Source organism: Pogona vitticeps, chromosome 1, assembly GCF_051106095.1.
Source record: "Pogona vitticeps strain Pit_001003342236 chromosome 1, PviZW2.1, whole genome shotgun sequence".
In the NCBI taxonomy this organism is placed as follows: domain Eukaryota; kingdom Metazoa; phylum Chordata; class Lepidosauria; order Squamata; family Agamidae; genus Pogona; species Pogona vitticeps.
This window is the reverse complement of record NC_135783.1, coordinates 69524347-69550271: the sequence shown is the minus strand read 5'-3', so window position 1 is coordinate 69550271 and position 25925 is coordinate 69524347. Positions and strand designations below refer to the sequence as shown.

At 40.4% G+C, this 25925-nt stretch overlaps 2 protein-coding genes across 8 annotated transcripts in view; one reads left to right on the top strand and one right to left on the bottom strand.

The window, feature by feature from the left end:
* Nucleotides 1-14761, top strand: part of SYTL3 (synaptotagmin like 3) — a 56429-nt gene extending 41668 nt beyond the window's left edge. For 2 of the 3 annotated variants that reach the window (XM_078383219.1, XM_072994742.2), the window contains exons 12-17: nucleotides 2468-2570; nucleotides 4122-4292; nucleotides 5226-5352; nucleotides 7094-7202; nucleotides 10068-10273; nucleotides 13185-14761. In XM_078383219.1, the coding sequence (XP_078239345.1) occupies nucleotides 2468-2570; nucleotides 4122-4292; nucleotides 5226-5352; nucleotides 7094-7202; nucleotides 10068-10273; nucleotides 13185-13315 (847 nt within the window). In that variant the 3' untranslated portion in view covers nucleotides 13316-14761. Of the gene's footprint in view, nucleotides 1-2467; nucleotides 2571-4121; nucleotides 4293-5225; nucleotides 5353-7093; nucleotides 7203-8496; nucleotides 8597-10067; nucleotides 10274-13184 lie in introns of all 3 variants that reach the window. The other variant, XR_013540544.1, reaches the window with a different exon arrangement.
* EZR (ezrin) overlaps nucleotides 14758-25925 on the bottom strand; it is a 47295-nt gene continuing 36127 nt past the window's right edge. For all 5 annotated transcript variants that reach the window (XM_078383221.1, XM_078383222.1, XM_020809470.3 and 2 more), the window contains exons 9-14: nucleotides 22663-22826; nucleotides 21156-21286; nucleotides 19897-20057; nucleotides 18868-18960; nucleotides 17126-17377; nucleotides 14758-16192 (exon numbers count right to left, since the gene is read on the bottom strand). In XM_078383221.1, the coding sequence (XP_078239347.1) occupies nucleotides 16028-16192; nucleotides 17126-17377; nucleotides 18868-18960; nucleotides 19897-20057; nucleotides 21156-21286; nucleotides 22663-22826 (966 nt within the window). In that variant the 3' untranslated portion in view covers nucleotides 14758-16027. The remainder of the gene's footprint in view (nucleotides 16193-17125; nucleotides 17378-18867; nucleotides 18961-19896; nucleotides 20058-21155; nucleotides 21287-22662; nucleotides 22827-25925) is intronic.

Sequence of the window (25925 nt, the reverse complement as noted above, 5' to 3'; positions counted from 1 at the left end):
CTTTCACTGGATCTGTAAATGACCATTTTTCATTATTTAAGGTAGCTTTCAGTTTTCATCTAAACAGTTGCCACAAAGAAGGGGCGTATTTGCTGGTTATTGCAGAGGAAGAGAAGGAAATGTTCAGGTTGAACATTAAGAAATAGTCACAGGAAGACTGTATTGGACAATGTAAGGAAATTATTTTGCTAGTGACTGTTGTGTTCCCCCTAATTAATGGTACAAAATAAACCATTATTGTTATTAGATTTATTTCAGCTAGTGTAGGAGCAAGCTTTCAACATATATAGAAATCTTAATCAAGCAAAAGTGAGAGACAAATATCTAGAGACCAGCACAAGATGCCAATCAATGCAAATATTTTAGTCACTTCTGCCTCCAAAACCCTGTAAAGGGTTTCCATAAGTTGAAATCAACTTGATGGCATGTTATTGTAAATCCATTGGTGTCATTTCAGAAGCTTATTTTGCTGCAGGCATTCATTGACCAGCAGGGGGCAACATAATGTTACAATAATAGGAAATCGAGCTATAGAATCTATTTCTGTTTAAACCAAAATTTTAAAGTAGGGCTTAAGCTGAATAAGCATCTTTGTCAAGATTATTTAAGCCTAGTGTTATTTAATTATTTTAGTATTTATAAATTAACTTTAAGGACCGTACCGCTGCTATTGGCTGTTTGCACATTAACATAATCATAAAACAAATACTGTAATTAAAAATTACAAACCCAGTAGCAGTGATAATTCAGCAATGCCATATTTGATTGATAATAAAAAACAATTAAAAATCATTGAAAAGTTTTGTTCAAGTTAGGTTAATCAAGTGTAGATAATCAAGTCTTCAAAAGCTATGTTTAAAAACATAACACAGAGGGGGCGAAGCAAAATTTCCCAAGTAATAGAGTTCTGTCATTAGGAAGCCGCTACCAATATTGCCTTGTCTCAACAACATGATATAATTTACTGGTTGATCTGTGATCGGGACCTCATGGGCAAGGCTTAGTGGTTAGGAAGGCAGCTCTTCATATATTGAGATCCCAGACCTACAGAATTCTGCAGTCTAGTCCTAAATATGTTCACTAATTCTCATTGATTTCCACCGTTTTCTCCCAAATAAGTGCACAAGATTCTAGTTTTAATGTCAGGCTATTTGTCTAATTGAACTTTGAAGGCTCTTTCCGTGTCTGGTACAGGGTGGAAAGATGGAAGCAGGAGGAAAGATGATTATCTCTGCTTGAGGCCAAAAGTAGAAGACTTTACATTAACCTTGTATCTAGAAAGAAATGATCTCTTTGTTTCAGGAATGTCTGGTTATAAAACCATATTAATTCTCCCAGCTATGCATCTTGCTTTCCTGGCTTTGTTCCATAATATAAGCCCACAATTATTTGTCTCAGTTCCTCACCCTAGAGAGAAGTGCAGTGTTAGAAAGTAGGAATGTATCTATATAAGCACTCCTAGTCCCTGCATTCATGGATGTTCTTAAGAGTGCGGGGAATAGGAAAATTCTTCCATTGGTGCCCAGAGAGAATGAAAGTGGTTTTTGCGAAGTTATCAGGAAAATATAGGTAAATATAGACACACAAAACAAAGGCAACAAAACAAAGTGATTAACTGCTTTTGGGGTCTTGAAACCATAATAACAACCACCCATGGCTTTTTTAAAAGCTACTTTCCAAGCTCCTATTATCATTATACTGGATGCTGTGCATGAATCTATGTGTGTATGAGAACAGGCTCTGTATACTGCAGGATACCTTGAAGCTGGCTCATCTGATTTCCGTGGCAGGTAGTTGTGAAGATTGTGTGCAATAAATGATAAACTGATAAATGATAAACCAGCATGGCACAAAAAGAAAAGAAGTGTGCAGGGTGGGGGATTCTGCAGAGATCAACTACACTTCTCCCTTCAAGAATGCTGGAGGTGCTGGACCGCCATGTAGTTCAAAATCCATGTATAAATCTAATGCCCACCCTCTTGTAAGTACAAAGTATAAACGACTGATACACACACACACACACACACACACACACACACACACACACACACACACACACACACACACACACACACACACACACACACACACACACACACACACACACACACACACACACACACCTTGCCCCAACCAGGGTCAGCCTCCAGGCACGCCCCAGCATCCTACCAGTTATGAAACGGCCGTGACAGGAGAGGGGGTTGCTGCCATCAGATCAGGAGCTGCTGCACTGTGAGCAACAGGGTCCTAGCTAAGCCCAAAACCCACCTTTTTCAGGCCACTTCCCAGAGACGAAAAGCAGCACAATATTTATTTATTGCAAAAAGCCCTGTGTTTAACCAAAGCCGTGCTGCTCAGATCCATGCAATTTAAGGGAGAAGCGTAGTAGCAGCCGTATGGCTCTCTTTCCTTCTGCCCTTCCTTTCTCATGGCTCCTAACTGTTGTCTTCATCTTTGATTTTGCAAGGTACATTAAAACTTATTTGCTGCCTGATAAATCTGCTCAGAGTAAAAGGAAGACCTCTCTCAAAAAGAACACACTGGATCCTGTGTATCAAGAAACATTAAAGGTACATTAAGCAATATTTTTAATCCGGATATCTGGCCACCCTTTGACAGACCTAGAGTCAATCTGCACAAGACACCGAACTTATAACAAGAAGCTAATAGCATGATTTTTTTCTTCAGTGATGAGAACTGATGCATTTAAGGGAACTCCACTTTTGAATGCAAAGCTGAGTATCTGTTGTAATCTGACCTGTTACTAAACTTCTCATAGGCAGCACTTTCTGTTAAAAAAAAAAAAAAGGAAGCAGAGGTCCTTCATTCAAGGATTTTACCTTTTGGCAAAAGTTTTCGCTTTTGTTCTGATTGCACCTGTTAGCTTCCAACAAGTAACAGATGCAATCAGAACAAAAGGGGCAACTGAAGGTAGCCCTGTAAAATAACTACAGATCAGAAGTCAAGATTTATTTTTCTTCTATGAAAACTTGCATTGTGATATAGTGAAAATACTAAAGATTAAAAACCCTGGCCACAAAACATGGATTTACACCAACTGCATCTCTTACAGTGGACATACTTTTAACATCTTGAGCAATGTCTTTGTATTAATGTTATATTGTATGTCTCATAGAATGAATTGGGAGTTGGACTGAATACTTTTCAAGTTGAAAAGGAGTTAAAATGCACTGGATATGCTTCCAGTTATCTCAGTGACTATTCATCATTGCTGTTTGGGCTCATTCATGTAAAAGTCTTAGCTGTCACTTTAAAGAGTATTAGGAGATCTCATTACATCTGGCAGCTCTGAGTCATTAGTCATTTAGGGACTGCATCTCTACTTCCTCAATGCTGAATGTGTATCTGAGTAGATTTCCAAAATTGGAGGTTTTATTGTTAATTACATCTTTATTCCCTTCTCCACTAAAAAGCATTCAGTGTGCCTAATAGTCATCATTAAAACACATTAGAAATTAGATAAGACCATTAAAATATCATCATAATAAAACTATTTAGATAATCCCAATAGTGAGTGAAGATTTTTAAAAGCTTAAAAAGCAAAATTGAATAGATTCTCAAAACAGTGGCAGTGTAGGGAAGATGGAAAGAATATGTACTGAAGAACGATGCAGGAGAAATGCAAGGCTGAAAGATTATTTCAAAGAAAGAGAACTTTACAGAAGATGCTGTAATTTTAGAAAGTGAAGGGAAAGCTGCTCTTAAAGCAGATGGATAAAATAATTTACCTTTTAAAGCTACAGAAACTGAAATAACCCCAGAGACGGACCCTTTCATGCTAAATGAAAGGGCTAATGTACAACAAATAAACAAAAAAAGCCTATACCCAAAATGGAAAAGGCATCTCTGAAAGAAATGAAAACAGGACAAAAATGAATGTTTTCACTGTGCACAGGCCTACCTACTAGGCAGAATGCGGTGTTAATGTTATTTCCCACACTGTTGACACATAACATTATTTATCCAGCTGGTTTTTTAGTGATAGCTAGCAGAAATAGGTTAATAAACTAAATAATGTGCTAGATGTTTGTGTTCCAACTGCATAAAATGTGTGCTATGCAGATTATGTCTTATACTAATTGAATTGTTTGTTTTCACAGTACAAGGTTGAATACTCCCAGCTGGAGACGCGACAACTTCAAGTATCTGTGTGGCACTGTGGCACTTTCAGACAACAAGTGTTCCTTGGAGAAGTGGTGATACCATTAAAATCTTGCAATTTTGAAGACAATTCATCTCTGTCATTCAACTGGTATCAGCTCAAAACTAAGGTCTTTAAACCTTCCAATTGCTTCATATTTTAAAATCAGACATACAACAGACAGATCATGTAATCGTTCCTTCCTGAAATAAAAGTTCAACAGAGCAGCTATATGCAGATGTGTGTGTGTTTCTGCGCATGTCTGTATATACATGCACAGTGTTAGGAAATATTGATTCCTAACATTGTGCTACAAACATATTTTGTCTTGTATAGTTAGGTGGACATAAATCATATCTGACAGCACTGGAAGGGCTCTTAAGGGCTACCTATTCCAACCCCATAGCAATGCAGAAGTCCATAACCAAAGCATCCTTGTTGTATGGCCATTCAGCATCTGTCCAAAAAATTCTCTTATGAAAAAGAGTCCAGGTGGTATAAATGACTGTCCAAGCATCTGGAGGGGCTTTCTTCTCATCTCTGCTGTTCTCTGATGGGCAGTGCTTTGTCACAAAATATGGTGATAACCATCAGCTCGGATGACTCTATAAATGCCATAATGGCATTAGACATTAACCGCTGAATATAACCTCCATAGGATAAAAGAGTATGCCTCTGAAGACTGGATGCTGTAGATGGCTGTATTGCTTCCATGCCATTCTTGTGAGCTTCCATTCTGTGCAGATTTCATAGAAAGAGGTTCCCAGAAGGACAAATTAGAGAACACATGTAGCATATTTTTAGAAGAGGGACTCTCCCAAGTAAGGCAAGATGCCTGCCTACTATAGCATGAGCTTCATTCAGCTTCCTGTGTTTCATGCCAGTAAGCTTTCTTTTGTGATTGTTCATTGGAGGATGAATGTAACTTAAGCCCGGTTGCTTGTTTTTCTGAAGAAATTGTATTCTCTAAGGGGAAAATGTCTTCACTGTAGGAAATAACTATTGGGTTCTGTTGATAGCTTAACAAAAAGATGACGCTATTTGTCTTTCAACTTCTGTACAGCCTGAAAACTCTGGAAGTTCTGTGGCCCAGTACAGTGGAGAACTTCTAGTCCGTGCAAAGCTGGTTTCACCTTCCCTGGGTAACAAGTTCCAGTACGAGGAGCATCTGAAAGAAAATGCAGAGCATTGTATGTATTGATTTTGCTAGCACTTACCTGATCTACTGACGTACGGGCCCTGTTGCTCACCAAGCTTCCATACTGAAAAGTGGGGAAGGGTGATCGGTTGACTTCTACATTGCTGAAATCAAAGTTTCACGCTACATAACATTTTGAGCTGCAGCTAGCTGATAGTGAAATGGAAGACACTTGTGTTTAGGTTTAGGCTGCACCACTACAGCTGATTTCAACATGACTAAAGGTATTGTTGTTGTTGTTGTTTAGTCGTGTCCGACTCTTTGTGACCCCATGGACCAGAGCACGCCAGCCCCTCCTGTCTTCCACTGCCTCCCGGAGTTGGGTCAGATTCATGTTGGTTGCTTCGGTGACACTCTCCAGCCATCTCATCCTCTGTCGTCCCCTTCTCCTCCTGCCTTCACACTTTCCTAATATCATGGTCTTTTCCAGGGAGTCTTCTCTTTTCATGACGTGGCCAAAGTATTGGAGCCTCAGCTTCAGGATCTGTCCTTCCAGTGAGCACTCAGGGTTGATTTCCTTAGAATGGATAGGTTTGATCTCCTTGCAGTCCAGGGGACTCTCAAGGGCCTCCTCCAGCACCACAATCCAAAAGCATCAATTCTTCGGCGGTCAGCTTTCTTTATGGTCCAGCTCTCACTCCCATACATCACTACAGGAAAAACCATTGCTTTGACTATTGGGAATTTTGTTGGCAAGGTGATGTCTCTGCTTTTTAAAGTAATGTTGAGGTTTGTCATCGCTTTCCTCCCAAGAAGCAGGCGTCTTTTAATTTCGGGGCTGCTGTCTCCATCTGCAGTGATCATAGAGCCCAAGAAGGTAAAATCTGTCACTGCCTCCATATCTTCCCCTTCTATTTGCCAGGAGGTGATGGAACCAGTGGCCATGATCTTAGTTTTTTTGATGTTGAGCTTCAGATCGTTTTTTGCACTCTGCTCTTTCACCCTCATTACAAGGTTCCTTAATTCCTCCTTACTTTCTGCCATCAGAGTGGTAGCATTTGCATATCGGAGGTTGTTGATATTTCTTCTGGCAATCTTAATTCTGGCTTGGGATTCCTTAAGGTATACTAAAGGTATACAATGACTAAAGGTATACCTCTGTCCAAAGACCTTTCACGCATAAAAGTGTTGACTTGGCAGGAAGAAGAGTATAAGTATTATCTTCTCAGCTACATGGTACTTTCCCAAGTGCTGCATTTAAAACAAAACAGATGTAGTTCATCATTTTAGCATTCACCTCATTAGGTCCTACAGTCTAGCCAGTGGCTTGTCGTCTCTAGGGACTGGGAGTGCCCCAGGCAAACTGGTAGTTACTCTTTACTTTTAAAGCCCCTCCTCATGTGCCAAGGCTCCTAAAAGCTTCCGCAGTGGAAAAGAGACCACTAGAGAGTTCTAGATCCTAAAATGGAGATAGGAAGCTTTTGACTAGCGTAAATGTTTTTGGTATTGGGAGCAAACTGGTGCAGTAGAATTTTGCACTATGTGCATTCAGAAATAAATCTAATCAAGTTAGCTTCTTCTGAGATAGGTCAGTGCATATTTGCACTCTTGGCAATTATTAGGGTTGCACCACTTCTGTTCATGACTTTTGTATTTAGAGAGTTGGACAGAACTAAGTTCTCCTGTCATTGTGATTTTGGAAACTCACTTGTAAACAGTCATTGTGCATTTTAATTAACGGAATAGTGTTATGAGTTCTAGCATTTTCCTTTAGCTCTTGCTTCCTCTTTCAGGTATAGAAGCCCAGGCACAACCTGGTTACCAGCTTCATGTTATGATACTTGGCGCCAAGAACTTGCCCATGATAAGACCTGATGGCTTCTTAAACGCATTAGTTAAGAGGTATGGTTGTCCATATTCTTTTTTCTTCCCCTTTGTCTTCCAGTTATTCTATCATTCCAGTGTGGGAGATTTTAAGAACATTGGTTTAGAAGAAAAAGAAGCCTGTAGGCCAAAATATTGTGAACGGTAGGATTACACAAATGTAAGAGTGGGTAATACCTTTTATTAGATCACTAAACATTAAACAAACTGCAAGCTTTTGTGGGCAAAATTCCACTTCTTCAGGCTTAGCACAACCCCGTGACTGATAGAGAGAAAATTTGTACACAAGAGTCCAGAAATTAGTGATACATGTCTGTGAGAGTTGATATAAGTTCTCTGAGGCTGCAGCCTCAAGCCTCTCTGCAGACTGAAGAAGTGGCATTTTCTTTGTCAAAGCCTGCAATTTGTTTGATTTCTAGTGGTCCAATAAAAGGTATTACCCTCTTACATTTATGTAATCTTTCGTGACCACATGGTATTTGGCTGTTTTTGGCCCTACAGATTTTATTTCAAGACTGAAGGAATGACAAGGTCTGGATGTGCAAATGTGTCCCCCAGTCCTTAAGGTTTGCTTATCCCTGAGATGTTCATTTCTGTTAAGACTAAGAATAACTGCACGTACTAGCAAGCCATTAAGCACCTCCGCGTTCCACCCTTTTCCATGAAAGAGTTAACTGTGCACTTAACACTTTCCTGTTCAAAATTGCCTAACTGTGGCCGCATCATTTCGGTCAAGTGAGTGAAGCAAGAAAATGGCTTTGCTGTGCTGCACAATGTTTCTCTGCATCACAAAGCAAGTGGCTTTGGGGGGGGGGAAATGATGTTTGCCAGCTGTTAAAAATATTGAAATATGAAGAAGATAAAACACAGTGTGATGCCTTGATAAGTTTCGTAATTGACAGAAATGCTGGACAGCATTAGGGGAAGTACTTTCAATGATGTATTTTGAATGAGATAAAAGAGGTACTTTCAATTAAATAAAATGTTTTATTTAGCACTTCCTTGTCAACAGATATGATTGCTGTTGAAGATAATGGTTATAATCAAGGCTGAAATCATCAGTAAATGGTACAAACTGTAGCAGCTCATTTCCTGCAACTCATCTCATTAGGAGCATGCTACTTTAGCATTCCAGAGGCTGTATTTCTTTATAGTCCTGAACATGTTGAAATCTGATTTTGGCCAAACAAAACAAAACAACTCAAACACAGATGTAGACTGTATTCAATGTGATTAGAAATCCATCTCTATACCTTAGCAGCAGCAGCAGCAGCTTCTTTAAGACTGTCCTCTCTTTGTTGCACTCTGCCAGATCTACACACAGTCACCTTCATGGTCTCTTCTTTTTGAACATTCTGCTGCCTCACAGAACTCAGAGAAATAAAATGCCATTCCCCAAAGCAATGCTCAAAGTATTCCCACTTTCTTCTCTGTCCCTTTAATAATAATTTCATTGGCAGAAGTGAAGTTCTCATCATCACTGTATTTCCACTTCAGGACATGCTGCAGCTATTGAAAATACACATTGTGTAGACAGAGCATGGATCAAGGTAGCTTGGAGTGGGAAGAATACTCTAACTGTGCCAGGTCCCAAGAACTGTGCTTCTTGACGTTATCCCAAGAAAACTGCTGCTTTTTTGTGCAGGCAGTTCCACACATGCGTCCCTGTTTGCCAAAACTTAAATGAAAAAGTTCTAGTAGTCTCATAAGTAGTCCTAGAGTAGGCCTAGAATGAGGCGGAATTGTTAGCATGTATACATTACTGAAACAGCGATGTCTATGTTGTCTTGGGGATGTTGTGAGAATGGCTGATGGTCGGATTCCAAAAGATCTCCTGTATGGAGAATTAGTGTAGAGAAAGCGCCCCAGAGGGAGACCACAGCTGCGATACAAGGATATCTGCAAGCAGATCTGAAGGCCTTAGGAATGGACCTCAATAGATGGGAAATCTTGACATCTGAGCGTTCAGCCTGGAGGCAGACGGTGCAGCATGGCCTCTCCCATTTTGAAGAGGCACTTGTCCAGCAGACCGAGGCAAAGAGGAAGTCCCGAAACAAGCAAAATCAGGGAGCTGGACAGGGGACAGACTGTATTTGTCTTCAGTGTGGAAGGGATTGTCAAACTGGCCTTCTCAGCCACACTAGACGCTGTTCCAAGACCTCTATTCAGAGCGTGTTACCATAGTCTCTCAAGACTGAAGGATGCCTACACACAAATGGAAAAAGACCTAAACTCCCTATAGACTAAGGGTGTGACTACACTGGAAAGCCGAATTGGACTGATTTGGCTTTGCTGTAATTTGATTTGCATCCTGATTTTACATTTGAAACCACAGTCAGTGCTCACACAAGAGCTGCAGATTGATTCAGGAGTTCACCCTTCATACTGGAAGCGATGTGAATTGCATTCCAGCCCATAGCCCTTCCCTCCTTCCTTCCTTTGGTTTAACCTCTGCCAGTCAATCCTTCCTTCCTCTGGTCCTGTCTTTGCTGATCTCACCGAGAACTAGTAGGGGCAGAAATATGGGAAATTTATTTATTTATTTATTTATTTATTTATTTGATTGATTTATTTGATTTTTACCCCGCCCCTCTAGACCATGTCTACTCGTCTACCATGTCTATTGATGACTCGGTGATAGGGTGATCTGGCACTAATCTCATACATGTAAGGATTTTTAAAAATATATTAAAATTTGGAGGACGATCAGGGTCGAGGAAAGAATGTTGGGGCATGTTCCACCTAGTTCTGAACATTAACCCTAACTGTCTCCATCACTGAAACACCACTTACAGGCATGCTCCCTGTCTCTACAAGAACACATCATAACTAACTGTTGATCATATACTTTCTGAATAATTTTTAAATGTTCTCTTTTGGAAGTTGTCTTTGCATTCTGGGACAACGGGACATAAAACAAAGGACGCCTGTGCTGAAGAAGCAAGCTCAGCCACAATGGAATCACTTGTTTGTCTTTAGTGGGTTTACAATGTCTCAACTGCATCAGTCTTGTCTGGACCTAACCATCTGGGATCAAGCACTGTTCGGTTTACGTGATCAGTTCTTGGGTGGGGCACGGCTAGGACCACGTAAGTACTTTGGAAGGGAAATAAAATTAAAGAATTGCCTATTCTGGGATAGACAGGTATTACTAAACACCAGACAAACCAGTGTAACACAAAGTATTGCAATTGGGACAGTGTTGAAAAAAAGTAAGCAGAGAGGAGGAATTCTCTAGTTTAAATCTCACCTCTGTAATGAATTCACTGGATTTCTCAGCCTCTCTCATGTCTATAACATGAGGGTGATACCACAGGCTTACTGAAAAGTTCCCGCAAGGATTATTGAAATGATGATTACGGAATGCTTGAGGAGAAAGTGCTGTTTCCGCTAGGTAGAATGAAAAGACTCTTGCAAACTGTAGTGTCTAAGGGATATGTGGAGGATCTGTGTGTTCTCTGTGTTTCCCTCTACCTAGTTTTATATGGGCTGTGCTATACTCTGAAGAAAACGATAAGAGGGCATGGCTTTCCTAGAGTCCTTCTTTCCTGCTCCTCAGATAAAAAACATATTGAGGGATTTTCCTTAGAATTGTGGGGGCTGGATAGATTTAAGATTCCTCTAATATGATGAAATCCTGATGAAAACCAGCATCACACCACACTGCTCACTATAATACACTGCCTTATTGTTATAGCCTGACTGAGGGGGCACCGTATGAGCAAATCTACCCCTGCGGGTACTTGAGTCTTTGGAAGCCCCACTCACATGATGTGGAGCTTACAAAGGGATTCAGAAAGTGGTGGCAAAGAAGTTCTTCTTCTGGTAGTGATGTCAACAGGACCACAGTATGTGAACTTTTCTGTGTGTGAATGTGATCACATCATACCTTAGAAGGACATTTTCTAGAGCATAGATAGTTGCCCTATTGGTCCTTGGTCCAGCCAATAGACTTAAGTGTTAGCATGCTGCTGGCCTACTTAGCCCACATCCTAGGATGGAGTTGCTATGGAAATCTAACCCCAGCAATACTCGTACTTTGAGGCCTACCATACACATTGAGAACCACTGACCTAGTTGTTGCTTACTCAATTAACCCATTGTATCCTCCATTATTCTGGTTCTCCTCATAACAGTCTTCTCTCTGGCCCACAATCAAAGGGACAAGGAATACTGACATGCCATTAGCAACACTAATTGGTATTGCTCTCAGCTTGCTTTGTTTCCTGCTAGGCACTCTCTCTGTGGTGATCCATTCTTTCCCTATTGCCAGAGACCCATCTAATTAAAAACTGGTCAGACACAAATGATTTCGCAGCTGGACCAATTAGCAACTCCAAACCGAGGTCAACTGGCAAACAAAGTTATATAGCAAACAGTTTGCATAGCATTCCAGATGATCTAAACAAAAATGGGGAATATATATCTTAATTGGGTAGTAATAGTGACTGCATTCACTAAAAAGTACAGTGGTGCCTCGCTTAACGAGCGCATCGTTTAACGACGAATCTGCATAGCGATGCGTTTTTTGCGGTCACTAATGCAATCGCATTGTGATGTTTTAGGTGGCAAAACATTGCATTGCAATAATCGGTAAGCGTTTCACTTACCGGTCTTCGCATTGTGATGTTTAGAAAACAGCTGATCGGCGGTTCCAAAATGGCCACCGGGTGCAGAAAATGGCTGCCTGCAGCGTTTTCGTGTCCTGCTCTCGCTTACCGAGGCAGCGAAAATGGCGGCCGGATGGGGAATCTTTGCTTACCAGTGAGTTTTCCCCCCATAGGAACGCATTAAACGGAGTTTAATGCGTTCCTATGGGGTTTTATGTTCCGTATAGTGATGTTTCCGGATAGCGACGTTAATCCTGGAACGGATTAACGTCGCTATGCGGGGCACCACTGTATAGTGCAGGAAGTATCTTTCAATCATTGTATAGTTCAGACAATTACCTGACAGGACAAAGTTCCAAATAGAGTAGTCCTAGAACGAGCTGGAATTTTTAGCATGTATACATTACTGAAACAGCGATGTCTACGTTGGCTTGGGGATGTTGTGAGAATGGCTGATAGTTGGATTCCAAAAGATCTCCTGTATGGAGAATTAGTGTAGGGAAATCCCCCCAGAGGGAGACCACAGCTGTGATACAAGGACATTTGTAAGTGGGATCTGAAGGCCTTAGGAATGAACCTCAACAGATGGGAAACCCTGACATTTGAGTGTTCAGCCTGGAGGCAGGCGTTGCATCACAGCCTCTCCCAATTTGAAGAGATACTTGTCCACCAGGCCAAGGCAAAAAGGCAGTCACGAAAGCAGCAAAATCAGGGAGCTGGACAGGGGACAGATTGGATTTGTTTTCAGTGTGGAAGGGATTGTTACTCTCAAACTGGCCTTCTCAGCCACACTAGATGCTGTTCCAAGTCCTCCATACAGAGCACATTACCAGTCTCTCGAGACTGAAGGATGCCTAGTCTAGGATAACTTTATTGGACTGTTAAAATAACATAAAAGGTAAGCTTTCAGGTCCAATCTGCTCTGGACTGCTCATGTATTGTAGAGGCCTTAAAGGTGAAAAACGAAGTTTTTTTGCCTTTACTTTGTCCTTGGATCACTGTTGATGATTTTGAGAAGCTCTACTGCTGTAGGAGGGACGTGTTCCCCCCCCCCGATAAAGAATTTTGACTTATTTCCTGATGCTTGGGTTTAAAAAGTAAAGTAAGCTTTTTTATTGTAGTTTTTATTGTAGTTGTTCTGTTCTCTGTGTGTCAGCACTGAAGATAAGTGCAGAAACCAAGAGTTTTCTCAGCTGAGATATGCTCTGTTTTGCAAACATAATGATGTATTTTGAAAGATTTTGTAAAAGTGAGGAGCCTTGAACTAATTGTACAAGGAATTACAACTCAGCATTAAGTTGCCTTGTATGGGGCATGAGATGTTAGGATTTTGAAAGCAACTGAATGAGCAGAATCAAGATGGGTCACACTCCCTTTCTTATGTTTGCAGAAACCACAACGGGCATAATGGATGCAAGCTCTCAAGCATGTCTTCAGTGGGAAAAGATGCTCAGCAGTCCAAACACATGGATGGATTTTGCACTTGCACTGTACCCTCATGCTACTGCTTATAAATTCTAAACTGTCAATTTCAGATCGTCTCCTGCTGTAACAGAAGGAAGGGTATTTGTAGCATTGGTCACTACCTGCCAAAACAAGTATGGAATGCAAGTTATATTATCTCTGAAAAATGCATGCCATGAAGAAACAAAACAGATGTTTTCACCTCTCCCTCACAATGCTGTAAATCTGACCCACCCACCCCCGATCTCTATCCAGCTAGACAAGATCTCTTACAACTCTCCAATGTTTCTGGGCAATGGACTGAATATTATGGCCAGATGAAAACCTCCAAGCCAAAAAATCAAGGTAGTGAAGTTAAATTAAGTTGTGTTGGTTTTCAGTAGAAGTAGTACTATTCTATATACTGCTGGAAAACACATTCCATCTGGTTTGGTTAATGGCATTGCTCTCTGCAGACTCCAAAGACTTGGGCCCAGCTTCAGGCTAAGCAATGGCAGAACTGTAGGACTGGTGTGGGGCCTTTGCAGTTTGTTATACCTGTTGTCACCTATATGACTATTGGCTTGCTCAGCCAAGGTTGTTGGTAGGTGTTTAGTGCAGTATGTTTTGGCTCTCGGGGAACAAGTTCATTCTCTCAAGGCTAAGATAGCTGACCTAGAGAAGACCCAAGCCGATGGATTTTTACCAGTCATGGAAAATGCAGGTCTTAAGAAGAAAATGACCTCTTAAAAGAGATGAATTCTCCAATAGACTATTATACCATTATGTATCCTACCAGTAATATGCATCTGGGGTTGTAAACACATGTTGACTTATCTGCTTGGTGTGACGATAGCAGGTGTTGAGTTTTTGTTGGTGCCTGTATGATGCTGCGTCTTGCTCAGTCCCAATACTGTTCTTTTTTCCACGTTTCTTTACTACATTCTTCATTGTTACCGTTCTTCTGTTAAGTCACTGTAGCTGAGCTAGTACATTCAACAGCTTTGTGTGCTTTTGTGAGCATGAATTCCAGTCGGTAGAACTATATGCCAGTGTTTATTAATTTGGAGGACATTTGTAAGAGCAGCCAAAATACTTCAAGAAACAGGAAAAATACCCAGTTACTGAAGTCCAAGAGCAGAATTCCGGTACTTAAAATTCAAGTGAATTTTCGTTGTATCTACAAGAAAACCATAGTGTAGACGATTTCAGCCTACAGAATTAGTTGAAATGAAACACACCCATTTAAATTTAAGATAAATGTCCACTTTTCCAAGATCATTTTAACCACAGAAGTCAGGGCCTGAACAGAAAGCTGTTCTCTATTACCCATAAACCCTTGAGACGATTGTTTCTATCACTTAATTCTTTTTTCTTCAACCATTCTGTTTTAACATTCCCTCTAAGTTGGATACATGGGTTGTGTTATTTACTTCATCTCCACTATCAGTTATTCTAATGTATTTTTTTCCAAAGGGGATGAATTCATTTTGCTGCAGAAAAATAAAATCAAACAATACTTTGCTTTGCAGGTTTTTTATTTGTGGGTGAATTACACAACATTGAATTACACCCAAACACTGTATCAGGATACAAAGGTTTAAACATTTGAGTATAAAGCAGTACAGGAAGTTCTATGTAGAGCAATGTACAGTACTCTGACATTCTAGCAGATTTCTAAAGCTTAAGATGGGATTGTTGGGGGAAGGGGATTTAAGATGGGCATTTTGGTGAAGGAAATCCATAGAAATTCTCTTTAACAGAGAAAATAAAAAGGTGTCAAGTCCCTTCATGGTTGGAGTCTGAAACTAGATCATTTTTAAAAAATTAGAAAATCTGTTAGAAAAAATTGGTACAGTGAAATTGTATATACTCAATCATGAGCATGTATCACAATCTTCTTAAGTAAAAAAATCTTTACAAATATTTTCTAGATCATAAACAGCTTCCTACAGTGCCTTGCCCCAGAGACTAAGAGATACTATTTAATTCTTTTACATTTTATTATTTTAATATTATGTCTGAAGTAGTAACAAAATATACAAAGCAAAAGAATTTCATCCTCCCTTTCCAAACTAGAATTATATTTGTCACTTAACATCCTTTAACAAAAATATATATAAATACTACACTACAGCTGATTGGTTAAGCTGGAGTACCACACTTCAATAATATTGAAGACCAACAATGTTCCTGACTGACTATTATGTAAGAAAGGCATTTAAGCATGCCTGCAATACATTTCTTCTGACTGATCACTGTGGGAGCTTCTCCAGTTCAACAGTGCAATTAAAAAGACTCTCAGTTAAATTTAGAAGGGTTCCAATATGCTGCTGGACATTTCTACAACAGTAATCATGGTCAAGGGCTGAAGATAACAATGGTGGTGGACAATGTTAGATTTACAACTCTGTGGTGTTTAAAAGCAAGGAACATGGCACAATATACTAGCAGTGCCCTCCCCAGACATACCTGTCATGGCAGAGATGCTTGAACACAAGCAATGTTAACAGGTAACACTATTAACAGAGAGAGAAGAAGCAATTCTAAGAGGCCTTTTGGCACTAATATAAAACCAAATATTGCCATGATTTGACTGAAACTCTTTGGCTGCTATCCTGATGCACTAAAAAGTTGATAGTTTTATTAGCTAGATTCAGGTAGCATCTGATAATCTGATGCCCTGGGGAACTTGTTTTTTTTTTTTTTGCTACAACTGGCCAGTGATACCTTCAGAAAGAAAAATCTGCATTCAAAACCTGCCTTTCCCAAAGTCTGCTCTCAATGTATTTACATAGCCTCAAATTCATCAATTCTCTGCTTGGTATTGCCCTGCCGGATTTGCCTCAATGTCTTGTACTTGTCACGTCCTTGTCGCATGTTCTCTGTGTGGATGAGGTCATTTTGGGTCTTCTTGTTCTCATCTCTGGCCTGGGCTAGTTCATCAGTCAATGTCTGCAATATTTAAATAACTATGTTACACAACAATGAATACCTTTATGTGTGTAAAATTAAACTATACATATGGGTGCTTATAACACTTAATGCACAGAATCAATGTAGGACACATTAAGGAAGTGGCTGCTATTGTGTTTGCATCCAAGCGACAGAGAATTCACTTCAAACAAAATGATTTACCACACAAAGTTGTATCCAGGAATCTTCCATTCTCGGAAACAGCTACATTTCCCATGCAGAGCTGCTAAATATAATTTTATCCTTCCTTAGGAATGTTTTAGGAAAGATGCTCAGGATCATAACGTTCTGTATCACAGGCTGAAACTTTTGAGAAGTGTTTTGCTGAATGGGCATGGATTTCTTCAAAGAACTCTGGGAGCTAATTTTTATGAGGAAGCAAGTGTCCAACCCAAGTTCAGATCAATTCCTGATAGTCCTTGTGTTAAAGCCGTTAGAGTTGCACGTTCAAAGCTGGTCAATGTATATACAGTAATGTAAATGTGTCAGACTAAATTCAAAGGTTGCCAGGATCCATAAACCTACGGCTGACCAGACATCCCCAGATGACTTCTGAATTATGGTCTAGAAGGATAGGCAGGAGCCAGGTCCCAGTAATTAGGTGCCCAGTAATCCAATACCCATGGCAACTGGATCACCAAAATCCCAATTTACTTGCCCCACTGCCCTTTGTCATGTATTTTGTCTCCTGGAAAAGCAGAGGCATCATACACTCAATCTACCCCTTTGCAAAGTAGTCAGCAGCAACATAGTAGGAAAAAACGCAGCATACCAAGTACTTTACCAATCTATTATTTCTAATTGTGCCCAGACAATCTAGCGCATTACAACTCTGAATTTCCAGAGAGATTAGGCTTGTCGCAATACATCTGAATAAGCTTTTGTAAGAAATGGAAAGCTCAGAAATGTTACCTTCAACTGTTTTTGTACACGCTCATTCTTTTCTGCTTCAGTAATGCGCTTCTCTTCATTGCGATCGTCCAATATGCCTTCACTTGAGAATTCTGCGCTGTAGCCAGATGACTCTGTTCCTTCATCTTGAAGGCTATCTTGAACATGGTAGCTCACTGGCTCATAAACAGGTGGGGGTGGAGGAGGTGGAGCAGTCATCACCAAGTGTAGCTCCTCCTTTGTTTTTACAAGATCTTCTTGGGCTTCCTTAGCCTATAAAATGAAATCAGGAAACAAACTACAGTGTGACAGTAACAGCACAATCCTGTGCTTATCCAGCTCAGAGGTCAGTTTCACTTTATCAGTTGAGGCTTACTCCCAAGTAAATGCACATAGGAGATCAGCTAAGGAAGTAGGGCCAAAGAGACGCATATTTAGACCTCCTTGAACTGCAGCCAGATGCCATTGTCTTAGATTGCAGAGTCAGTCAATCTATAATGTTTTTCCTTCAGTGTTTTTTTTTTTTGCACTATTTTACAAATGCCTCTTATTTCAATCTTTTTGTGTAAGCCATTTTGAGGTTTGCCTGTACTGTGGTATACAAAGAATTTAAATAAATACAGCTTAGCTGCATCTTCATAGTCCTCTCACACTTCCTGCATGACTGAATTAAACTGTGAAATATATTACTCCAGAATATACAATTTCCCCCCCCCCAAAAAAACCTAACCTGAAAATAAGCCCTAGTATGATTTTTCAGGATGCTCGTAATATAAGCCCTACCCCCCAAAATAAGTCCGTTAAGTGAAACCTTGCACACCACCATTGTGCAGCATTGTGCACCAACCAGAAGAGGATGACAGCTGTATTTGAATAAATGTAGATTGTTGTACATGAAAAAAATAAAACATCCCCTGAAAATAAGCCCTAATGCATTTTTGGAGCAAAAATTAATATAAGACCCTGCCTTGTTTTCAGGGAAACATGGTAGTAGTGGCAACAGCTTTGGATGGCTTAAGAATAGGGTTAGACAAATTTATAGCAGATAAAGACACACAATGACCATTTGTCATGATACTACTTTGCAGTCCCCATTGCTATGTAACAAAAGCCAGCAGGAATTGCATTCTGGCAGATTGTGGGCTACACACAAGCATTCAACTGCAAAACTGTGTGAACATAATACTGGATCTGGCAAGGCCAGGAATAGGGTATATGTGGGACTCCAGATGTTTTGAACTTCCACAGTCCTTTGTAAGTGACCGTGTAGAGTGAGGCTTCTGGGAAATCCAAAACATCTGGAGGACAGAGATCCCCTACCACAACACCAGACCTTTGGCCCAATCCAGCTTGGTTCTTCTTCTGGTTTTATGGCTGCAGATGTACCAAAACCTATTTTACTACAGCTAGAATTCTACTAGTGTCAGGGCACATCTCAGTTATGTGCCTCATTACACCTGACCAGCCAGCCAGCATGCTGTTAAATAGCCACAATCAGTCACAGCAAGTTATGCAAACACCAATAGGATTCCAGTCTATGCAACAGACACTCCATATTATCAGACTAACAGCTGTAAATAAAAGATCAGAGTAATTTAATTTACTAGTTAAAGAATGAATAGAACAAATAAAGAACTGCAGTCATAAGAACTGAGACAGGAGAGAGAGAAAGAATCAAAACTAATGCATTTGTGAAGGTCTAAAAATGGTAGCCCTATGGAAAGCTGGTGCCCAACTGTTAAGAACAATCCCTCCACACTTACTCTGTGCTGCCACTCTTCCACTTCATTCTCTTTGCGTTTCCTTGCCTCTTCGAGAAGAGCAATCTTGGCTGTATATTCTGCAAGTTCTGTAGCCTTGTTAGACACAAAGAGAAGGTGGTTAAAATAATCTACAGAAATATGAAGTACTTTTGGTTAGTAAATCTTTCTATCTAAGGAAGGGAAAATGAATTCGCGAAGGCTTTCACAGCCGGGATCTAATGGTTGTTATGGGTTTTTCGGGCTCTTTGGCCGTGTTCTGAAGGTTGTTCTTCCTAACGTTTCGCCAGTCTCTGTGGCTGGCATCTTCAGAGGACAGCACTCTGTGCTCTGGTGTAGTTTGCTTGGGAGTGCTGTCCTCTGAAGATGCCGGCCACAGAGACTGGAGAAACGTTAGGAAGAACAACCTTCAGAACACAGCCAAAGAGCCGGAAAAACCCACAACAACCAGAAGGGAAAATGACCTTGTTTAAGTTGAAACTACAGGGTTAAATATAATGGTACTGTATTTACTGCAGATGTAAAACCGATGAATTGCCAGTGCAGTCAGAGCCTTAGATGGATTTGTGCCCACTTATGAAAAATCAGAGTTGTGATTTGGAGTTGCTTCTGGAACTGAGGTGCTACTGTCAGATTGGGGACAGGGTAGACAGAAGTAATTTGCCTGGGAAAGGCAGGTCAGGCCATAATTACATCCTTACTTACATAAAACCTGAACTATTGCAACTTGTTCTCTACAAGTAGACTTCCTTGATAAAACATTAAAAACTTCAGTTGGCATATGTTACCACTGGAGTAATGGAAGAAAAGAATAAGGTTTTATCTTTTAAAGACATAAAGCCTATTTTAATTCTTACTCTCAGACGTGCTATTCAGAAATATAGATTCACACAACTGTGGATGAATCTGATCTACATTATGGCAAGATTTTTCAACTGATTTAATGCTCCAGAACCATTTGCTAGCCAGATCCATTTGCTAGCATTCATGCGCGTTTCCAACTTTCTCTCCCAAAAGCCTTGGGATACACACCAGCTGCTCCTGGCTCTTCATCTGGTCAGCAGCTTGCCTCTCCAGTTCTTCCTTAGCTTGCAGAGCAGCCAAACGCTCATTCTCTAGACGTTCCGCTTCCTCTTGAGCCCTTTTCCTTTCTTCCTCAAGCTGCCTGGCTTTTTCAAGTTGGTCTGAGAGCTCTGGAAAGAAAGAAAGACAAAAGTCCTTCAGATTAAACTGCTGGCTTAAGGTTACCAAGGTACCCCAAAGGTTGGCAAGCCAATTCAGCATTTTCTCTATACCTGTGGTCCACTGGGCTGTGTTTTCAGAAAGGTGGCATCTGGGGCCTTATGTTAAACACAAAGCTTTCTACTTTGAAACTAAATTGTTACAGCTTTATATAGTGAATTACAGGAATACAGGCAAGTAGCGGATTCTGAAGCACCAGCATAGCACGCTTATAGGGAGAAGAGTCAATATTATACATTTGGATTTCACAATCTCATTTACAGATGTTGTTTCAGCCAAATCAGAATGTCCAACAAATCAAATGCACCATTTCAAATTTCAGTTCTGGCCAATGGAAAAGCCACAATTGTTGTTAAAGGCAGTGGTCCCCAACATTTTCCCAACCGCAGACCGGTGGGGGGGGCGTGGTACGCTCATGGGGGTGTGGTGCACCTGCAGGGGGGTGGAACGCGCTTGCGCACATGCGTGCAGCGGTGCTTGTGCACACGGCACACTCACAGGGGCGGAGCACGCTCACCCGCAGTGGGTGCTTGGGGGGAGCAGGAGATCTGTGTCTGCAGCCCGGTCCTGCCTAGGCCATGGACCGCTGCCGGGTCACGGACCAGGGGTTGGGGACCCCTGGTTTAAGGGACAGCCTGAGATGTTTGTGTTTATTTATTTCAGCGTGACTAATGGGGCAACTTTGTTAATGTATAGAAAAAATGAGAAGCATGTAGAAGTTGTTTCTGGGAAACTGCTTAGTTTCACTCATTATGCTGTATATGTAAGTGGATGTAATGCTAGTTGCATTTCACAGGGCAATGTGCATGGGTAAGACAACTCAATCAAAGACTAAAATTCAGAGGAAGATGTTAGTAAACCCTCCAGCCCATAAATCCATTCAATCGGCATGTTCTGTGAAGGCATTTCTCTGTCTGCATATTTCTCTAAATTAGAAAAAAAATTCAAGGAATGGTATTGTTTAACTTATTCCGGTTTGTAAACACACCACTATGCTGGATATCTAAACAGATACGAACACTTCTCTGCTGAACAAATGCGAGTAGTACCTTTTTCTGCTTTCTGGGTCTTCAGTTCATACTCCTGTAGTCTCATCATCAGTTCTTCTTTCTCCCTTAACATCTGCTCTTTCTCCCTTTCAATTGTCTCTCTCTTCTTCTTTTCATTTTCTAGCTGCTGTCTATAAGGATATGAAATTAAATTTATTTAAAAATTTCAGAGAGTACAATTGTGCTTACCCTTCACAAGCATGATAAGATGGACTGAAAAGTTTTTATTTGTTCATTCTTGTGATTCTACTATGCAGGATGCTTAAAATATAGTAGATAAACACTCCTTTAAATCTGCAATGCTGCATATATTGCTAGTGGCTAACTCCTGCTCACCAGTAACACTAATGTTAAGAAAATAAAATGATTCTTATGAAAAGATGTATATAAACCAGGGGTAGGAAAGCTATTGCAGCTACAATTTCCATTAGCTCCATGGGAGCCCACACTCTATGGATATGAACAGCATTGTAAGGTTATCACCATGCATACTGGAGAACGGTCAAACACAAATTTCTTTTGGGAGAAAATGGTAGAAACCACCTACGTAATACAATATATGTTATGTGACAAGGAGCAAAATGGTTGAGAAACATGATTTATCTTGCACACTGAGAGCACAAGTCCTGTGGTACTAAGGGTATATTTGATCCTTAAAAGTTATTTCTGTACCCCCCCCCCCGTGCCACATAGATCCCCTTGAAGCTGCCTTTTCAAAAAAAAAAAAATTCAGCCACCAAAAGAACTGTGAACTGATGCTCTTGGAAGTCTCTAGACTGGCAATTTCAATTTTAAATAGGTCGCACTTGCCCTCCTCTTGGCCCTCCCCCAACTATTGGCCAATTCTACTCTGGCCCCAGAGAATTCTGAGGGCAGAAGATTCCCCCCTGGATCCTACAAACCTGCCCACCCCTTATAGATGGAGAGAGATTTTAATATGCACAAAACTCCTGGTTTGTTTTTAGCTAGTTTGCATACTGCTGCATAAGAGCAGTTAAAAGATTTCTTTAAACCCAACCTCTCTAGCAGCTGGATACAACCACACTCAAGATAACTACTGTGATTCAATATAATAATGCTTCTGAATAATATCCATTATGGCTTGCCAGTTCTTCTCATCTCAGTATTGCGAGTGTATGTGTATATGGATTCACTATCCCACCTTTCCTCCAATGTGTTCCAAGTGGTATATATGGCTTCTCTCTTTCTCACTTTATCTTTACAACTCTGTGACAACCAGCCTGTGACTGGGCCAAGGTCACTCAGTGAGTTAATGTTGTGGCCAAGTGGGGATTTGAGCCCTGCTCTCCTAATTCCATACGCCAACACTCTAGTCATTATACTACACTAGCTCTTATAGTGAGATACAGCAAGACAACACAGTAGGAAGATCATGACTCATGAACTTGCTTTCACGACATATGTACCTTAGTCACAAATCTCTACCTTTTCCTGACATCTTTTATATGACAGACGACAGTCAGCCATTCTCTCCATTTTATTTTACCTTTCTAGCTGTTTCTGGTGCTTTTCTTCACGGGCCTGGGCTTTCATCTGTTGGACTTCAATAGTGTCAGGCTTCCTACGGCGCATGTAAAGCTCATGATTTCCCATGCACAGCTGAAGGATCCTCTTGTTAATTCTTAGTCGAGGAGCATAAAACACAAAGTCCTGAGGATAAAAGAAAGAGCAAAACTCATGGTTTTTCTAAACATATACCTGGTTTTCAGCTAAATAAATTTATCCCACAGCTTTTCAAGATGTCTTACTTTGTCCTTTGTTCTTTGTAATGGAAAATCCAGTTAGTAACACATTAACAGTGATTTATATGGATAATTGTATGAGGCTCTTGTTCTCTTCCTGTAACACGAATGCACAATTGCCTATTTCAACATCTCAAAGTTATTAATAATTCCTGAACCTGATCTTTTCAATAACCGCTATGATACCACTTCCTAAAAGCCTTTTCTAAAATGTTCATGTGGGACTGTCTGTGTGGTTTGCAAGTCAAGGGGGTGGAAGGTTCCCAGTGCTTAAGAGATCTGTCTCTATGGAAAAGCAAACCCAGACACTAACGACTGTATGACAGAGAAGAGAAATAGGGAATATAAATGCAGGAGCAGATTTTGATGCTATTATGTTAAGGAAATTAGAATAAATGAAGGTATTCATAAACCAACATCTGCCAATGAATATTGAGACTACTAAACCATTCTCAAACCTGTCACTGGATATAGAAATAGCCTCTTTTTTATTTTAAGTGTCATGCTATGCAATATAATAGCACCATTTTTCAGGTATCTAGTAGGAAACATCCTTGTGATAATGGAAAACAAAAGTTGTTGCTCCTTCCGGTGGTCTGCTTCAGATCCCTTCAAAACTTAAAGCGTGTTTACATTTCCCAATAACCCTGCAATAAGCTGCATTCTAAAACAAAACAAGTTATAATCCTGGTGTTTAAACAGCATATTACACAGTAAGAAGCCATGATGCTGAATTTTCCCAGTTGCTGAGGTCACCCTCTTTGATCACTGCAAAAAACCAGCTAGCCCCTGGAAAGAAGCTGGCAGCTGGGACACCCGTCAACTGGTTTGTGCAACATCCAGAAGCTCCACATCCTGATCCCACAGCAGAGGAAGCAGCAACACAAGAGCAAGGAGGGGAGGTACATCCTCTCCCCAGAGATGCTCGGCTGCCCCATCTCCTCTCCTCATCCGCTTCCTAACAGCCTAGTGGTGATCCTGTTGTTGGGGGGATTGTGGAAGTGGCTTCCCCACAGCTGGGGCATTGGGCGCTGCTTCTTCTCTGGGCTTCCCGGTGCTGTGCAAAACAGATGATGGGCTGCCCATCAGCTGATGGGGCAAAACTCTGTTTCTATTTTTATTTGTTAATTGTTGCTTTCTGGTATAGTGCTGTACCCAGACTGCAAAACTTTTTTAAAAATTAAAATAAAATAACAATGCGGAACAAATGGCTGTGAGAGCCACAGAACAAATGGCTGTGAGGTCATTCACACATGTGGAATTGATTTCAATGAATCGATTCCACATCTGCTGTAAAATAAATGGATCTGTGGGGGAAGAATAGAAAAAATGGCTGCTGTACAGAAAAATATTATTCCCCATCAAATTAATGTCTTACTAGTGGGAATCAGGCTATTCGTTACAATAAAACTATTGGATTATACAAAATGGTGGCATGTTTTTTCACAGTGAGAAGGCAGCTGCTTCTTTTTAACTCTCTGCAAATGCTTTATTGTCAATACAGTTGATAACCCCAGCTCCTAAATGGATAAATTTTGAAGTAATTATGATTTTTGTATTCTGTTAGTGTTATTAACAGAGGACTTTATACAAATATTGCTTCTTTCACATTGGGCAGCTGCACTAGGCAGGCAATGAACAATTCATTGAGCTCACAACCTGACTATAAAATGGAATGTCTACATTTTGGCTTAGAGGGGGACATCCTCTAAGGATAGTAAGTGTGTGGAATGGAATTTCAAGTTGGTAGTGAACTGTCATAAATGCTGCATTTTAAAAAGACAGGAAGTGAGAATCATAGCTATTTTCATGAATTTAGGGAGCTCCACTCCCACATAAATTCAGTGTAGGTTATATTCCAGGGCTATGCACACAAAACTCTGCTAATACATCTCATAAGGTCATAACAGTGGATCATAACCAAAGCACATTGTATGGCACACTGTACAGTAAAAACATATGACCTGCATAATACATGTCACAATAGAAACATAAAAACATTTGATTATAAACATGTTTCTCACCACACTGACTTCTGCAATAGTTTTTTGTATGCCCCTGTTTCAAAAAGTACAGTTTTTTCCAGTTGGCAAAAAAATGGAAAAAGGAAACCTTCACAAATTTCTCAGACGATTCATGAATGCTTAACTCAATAGAAATGACACATTTCCAACGCGTGCAGCTTAAATGCAACAAGAGCAAGAAGGAACCCTTTTGGATCTCACTGAATCCCCGCTGACTGCCAATCTGATTTGCTGAGTGGAAACAGAAGTTTTCAGTATTGTCCAGTTATTTGCTCTACACAGTCTGAGGAGGCAGGAACATTTTCTCCTTTGTGCTAAGGCTAGTTAGTCTAGTTCTGGATCTGCATGCCCATTTCAATCCTTTCTCAAACCACATCCACTCATGTTGTTTCACATAATGCTACCCCTGCTTTTTTTTGAGAGGGAGATATATATGGAAGTCTATATGTATATACATTGTTTCTCTGCAGCACCTGACTGCTATTTATTAAATCCAGAGAAAAGAAAAACTGTGTGTACTTGTGGTGTTAATTCAGAAGCTTCCTAATCTACTTCGACATGGTCTTTTTCTAATCTGTGGCCAAAACTTTTTCTAACATGGTCCAGAGTTTCACCAAAGGAGTGGCAATAGACCACAGTGTGTTCTCTCTTCAGTCCTTTTCTCCCTCCACTCCCATGAACAAATGGATCTCACTGAAGCCTGCACCCCTGGCCAAATGGCATAAAAATTTAGTGAGAAAGCTGACAATTTAAAAAAAGGGATTCATTTGAAATGTGGTGCTGGAGGAGAGCTTTGTAGACAAACGAGCCCTAAATCAAATCAAGCATGAACTATCTCTGGAGGCAAAAGTGTTGAAGCTGAGGCTGTCCTACTTTGGGCAAATCATGAATAGACAGGATTCTCTGGCAAAGACAATAACGCTGGCGAAAGGCAGCACAAAGAGAGGAAGACTAAATAAAAGACGGATTGACTTCCCTAAAGG